The following is a 4,644-nucleotide window of genomic DNA, read 5'->3' on the forward strand; positions in this document are numbered from 1 at the left end:
TTTATTATTATATTTATATATAATATATTTTTTTTTTTTTTTTTTTTTTTTTTTTTTTTTTATATGCATTTCAATATATTTAAAATAATATATAATATTATATATATATAATATTTATAAATATATATATATTATATATATTTACATTCACAATGGCCAATAAATCAATTTTTTTTGTATAATTATTATACTATTATTATATTATATATATAATTTTATATATATATATTATATAATGATGATAGATAGATAATAGATGAATGATATAGATATAGATAGTATAGTATAGATTATTTTATATATTTTTTTTTTTTTATACATAAAAATATAAAATAATATAATATTATTATTAAATGTGCTCCGCCATGGGTCTTTGTCTCTGTGCGAAACATTTTAACATAAAGGGGACCTGGGAAAACATGCGAGGGGGGTGTAGCGGGGAGCGGAGGAACAACCGAAGACGCGGGGGGTGCTGCTCCTGGAAGACCTCGTGGTTCCCTTGGACCTATAACTTTTGTTGCCCTGTTATAAGCGGTATCGGCAGTGTGACATGTGGTTCCCCCCGTATTGTCCCTTAGAAAGTGTACGGAAAATAATTGTAAAAAGAAAGACTGTCATTTTGTGTTTTTTTTCGCCCCTCCCTCGCCACTTGGCTTTTCCCCCGGGGGCGGGACGCTGTGGTCTCGGTCCTCTTGTAGCTTTTTGTTTCACGACCCTGGGGATAACACGTCGTCTGCCTAGGCTTGTGTGGGGGCAGAGAGACGGGGGCGGCCGGCGAAAAAATGGGTCGGGAGGGGGATTGTGATTTTTGATCAGTGCGAGCCCCGATTTATCAGGGGTCCAAAGATGGGGGCACCTAGGGAAGAGGCTATGGCTGAGGCAGGCACAACTGGGGGGAAGCCAGCCAGAGGGACCTATCCTCCCCATCTGGCCGGTATGAGGGGGAAATGGCACAAAGGGCAGAAGGGGCACAGAGGGCACGCGAGCAGGGGGCACCATCTCGTCGAGATGCAGGCAAGGAAGGCGGGGAAACATTCTGCGCTTGTTGGGTGCTAAGACAATTTGATCGGGAAAGAGGGAAACCCTCAGCATCCCCCGACAAGGCCTGCAACGCGGAAGAGTGAACTGATGGGGGGAGGTGCAGACTCTAAGGGCGGGGTTTCGGGCCTGGGGGGAAGTGAAGGGAGGAAAGGCGGCGTCACGGGGTTTAAAACGTTGAAGCGAGAGGAACAGGTTCTGGAAACAGATCCAGAGTGCGATTTACTGGGTCTGCCGGGGGGTCCGGGCGGGAAAACCCCCGGGGCAGCAGCGGTGTCGCAGCCAGGGGTCCTGCAGAAGGCTGGGACCCATAAACAGCTCCCTTGGGGGTATAGGTGGCGGCAAACCCCCCGGTCAACCCCCTCTTTGGGCCTCCCTCCCCCCCTTCTTCCCCCCGGTTTTTTTATTCACGGCACGCTTCCCCACCCTCACCCCTCGGCCCCCGACATTCGTGGGGCAAACCGCTGAGTACGAGGGGAAGTTGGCCGGGAGGCATATTTCCCCCAAATTTGAATGCGGGCATCTGCCCAGGCTGGAGCCGGGAAAAAAGGCCCTGCGCTGGTAACAGCACTAAGGGCCCCGGGGTGGAAGTTTGGGGCATTGCCCCACCCAAATGCCTCTTACCCCAGGTGGCGAGGCTTTGAAACCCCTTTTTCGGGCACCCCCACCAGGCCGAGGTATATCGGGCCCACTTAAGAAGCGGATCGTGGGTGGGTGACACTGTCCCAGCTGGCGCGGGTTTGGGAGGCGCTGGTAGGAGTCGTACCCTGCGGCTGGGGAAAGAGATGTTGGGGTCCGGCCCCCGTGATTTCTTTTTGACGCTTTACGGGACCGCACTGCAAATCTACGTCAAGCAGCCCCCCTGAGATTGCGGGTGGCGCTGGCGAGGGTTTTTTGGGGTTCGGGGCCTTTCCCTGAAGGCAACCCCGTGCCTAGGGCCAGCTGCCACCCCCGTGACCCCCGGGGGCCGGGAAGGCTAAAGTGGAGAAGGTAGCTTTGGGGAAGGGAGCCTGAGAATTTCAAGGTTTGGGTTTTGGGGGCTGGGTGAGGAACACAGACGTATCGGTGTCGGGGAGGGGAGAAAATGTCCTCTCAAACGGATTTGAGCCTTCCAGCAGTGCTGCAAAGATGGGGCAGGTAGGGCACCACCGTGCATGTCCTAAGGCTAAGAAATGGTACAGGCAAAAACTCGGACGGGTTTGGAAAAGGGGGGGCCAAACCCCCCGTCCTTGGTTCCCGGGGCCCCGACTTGGGAAAGTGCCGTCGAACCGCACGATGCGGTGGGGGGCTCAGTAAGGGGAAGCCACCCCCTGACAGGGGACACGGGGGAAAGACCATGCGGCCTATATTTGGCCCTATGGATTCCGACCACCACGGAGACTGTGTTTTAAGGGGGGCATTGTGTGCCTCAAGGGCCGGGGGAGGCTGTATTGGGGGGGCAGCATGGTGCAGCGGCTCCGGTGTATGTGGCCGATCGACGAGCACTTTTTTGCGGGCCCTTGACTACCTGACGCAGAAAAAGCGTGTGTCGACCTTTGGAGGAACTGGTGAGGGTGCGCGGTGAAGATGTCCCCCTGTTTCCAGGGGTTTGGGCTGTGAAAGTATTTGGCTGGCGACTGCCCCTTGCCCCAAGGACAGAGTCTAAATCCGGGTCGACTTCAAGAGGATGCGGGGATAGAGGGCCTCGTGGAGCCCACCAAACCTCAGCTGACGAGGCTAGGGGTTTGGGCGGAGCCTTGTTGGCCAGGGAGGGTTTTTTTACAGTTTGGTAGCTAACTTCCCCAATAAGGACCTAAAGTCCCGCGGGTGAAAGCTGGGCATTTGTAGGAATGGAGCACCCAGAAGCCCGTCGGGGAGCAGGAGTTGGTTAGTGTGGGCCTTTCCTGCTTCCTGGGGGACTTGGCGCACCGGAGCGCCGCAAAACCTGCGGGGGCCAGACGAAAAGATGACTTTACCCCATAGCGGCGATGAGGACGGGGCGACGCTGACCGAGATGGGACGGCATTTGACGGAAGGGCGATGCAAACGTCAATGGTGACCTGAGCCGGGTCTTGGGGCAGGAATCCCCCTTGGGTCCACTGCCAATCTCCTCCGCTCACACCCCCTCCAGAGCGCCCCAGCGGAGCAAAAAAAGCCACGCTGGTTGAAAGATTTTTGGTTCTGAAAACTTTTACAATTACGGTTCTTTTTTTTGAAGGAAATTTTTTTTTTTTCCTGAGGACTAATTTTATTTAAAATTTTCTTATTTTTTTTCTTTTTGGTATGTCAGACAGACGGGTCGTCGCTTGATAGGGGGGGGTAGTGCACGCCCCTGGGTCTTTGTCCTGTGGAAAAAATGTGTTAACATGAAAGGGGCCTGGCAAACAGACGACTGGGTGTGAGCGGGGGCGAGGAACAACCCCAGAGACCCGGGTTTGGGGGGGGCTCCTGTGAAACCCCGTGGTGCCCCCTTTTACCTGGGAAACTTTTTTTGTATATATATATATAATATATATATATATATAATTATATATATGAATAATTTTATATAATAATAATAATAATATAATATAAAATTTCCGTATATGAAATATATAATAATTATATATATATATAATATATATAATATAATATATTAATATATTATATATATAATATAATTTTAATTTATATATTATTTATATTAAAATTATATTTTTTATATAATATTTTTATATATTTTATTATATATTATATATATTATTTAATTTTTTTGCAAAATTTTTATTAATGATATTTTTTAAATTTTGAATTTTTTCATAATATTAATTATATATTTATATATAATATTTTAAAATATATATTTAATTTTAATATATATTTTTTATATATTTATACAAACAAAATTTACCAGGTCACAGGGGAAAACGAGGTCTTCACAGGGGCAGCACCCAAGCGTCCTCGGGTTGTTCCCCCGCTCCCCGCTCACAGCCCGCGCGTCATGTTTCCCCGGTCCCTTATGTTAAAACATGTTTTTCCCCAGAGACAAGACCCCTGGGGTACACTATCCCCCCTATCAAGCAGACCCACCCCTCTGCTCTGAATACCCCAAACATGAAACAAAAAACGTAAATTTTTAAAAAAATTGTCCCCAGAACAAAAAAAAATTCTTCAAAAAAAATAACCGTAATTTTAAATCGTTCCAGAAACCAAAAATCTTTCAACCCGCTGGCTTTTTTTGCTCCGCTGGGGGCCTCTGGGGAGGGGGGCGGAGGTAGTTGGCAGTGGCACCCAGAGGGGTTCTCCTGCCCCAAGACCCGGCCATGGGCCCATTTACGTCCCGCTGCATCGGCCCCTTCCGTCCAAATGCTCGTCCTCATCTCGGTCAGCGTCTGCCCTCCTCATCCCGCTACTGGGGGTAACGTCACTTCTCGTCTTGCCCCCGTCGGGTTTCGGCGCCCGGGCGCCAAGCCCCGAGGAAGTCAGCAACGGCCCCACATAACCAACTCCCCGCTCCCCGACGCCCTTTTTGGATGCCCACTTCCCCCCCACAAATGCCCCTTTTCACCGTGGCACCTTCAGGGCCCTTTTTGGGGAAATTACTACCCCACGTAACTAAAACCCCCCCCTGGTCCAAAAAGGCTCCCC

At 49.3% G+C, this 4,644-nt stretch overlaps 1 protein-coding gene across 1 annotated transcript; it reads right to left on the reverse strand.

Annotated features, from left to right (window-relative positions):
- Positions 1–409: 409 nt before the first annotated feature.
- LOC119571457 (leucine-rich repeat extensin-like protein 5) lies at positions 410–3,999 on the reverse strand (the record flags this gene model as incomplete). Its single annotated transcript, XM_037918753.1, has 8 exons — positions 3,986–3,999; positions 2,816–3,177; positions 2,546–2,694; positions 2,259–2,463; positions 1,663–1,811; positions 1,471–1,570; positions 1,147–1,339; positions 410–573 (listed from the first exon to the last, which is right to left on the reverse strand). Coding segments are annotated over exons 1-8 (1,336 nt in total), but the record flags the coding sequence as incomplete, so codon positions are not given.
- Between the last annotated feature and the right edge of the window lie 645 nt (positions 4,000–4,644).

Source organism: Penaeus monodon, unplaced genomic scaffold, assembly GCF_015228065.2.
Source record: "Penaeus monodon isolate SGIC_2016 unplaced genomic scaffold, NSTDA_Pmon_1 PmonScaffold_6358, whole genome shotgun sequence".
Classification (NCBI taxonomy): domain Eukaryota; kingdom Metazoa; phylum Arthropoda; class Malacostraca; order Decapoda; family Penaeidae; genus Penaeus; species Penaeus monodon.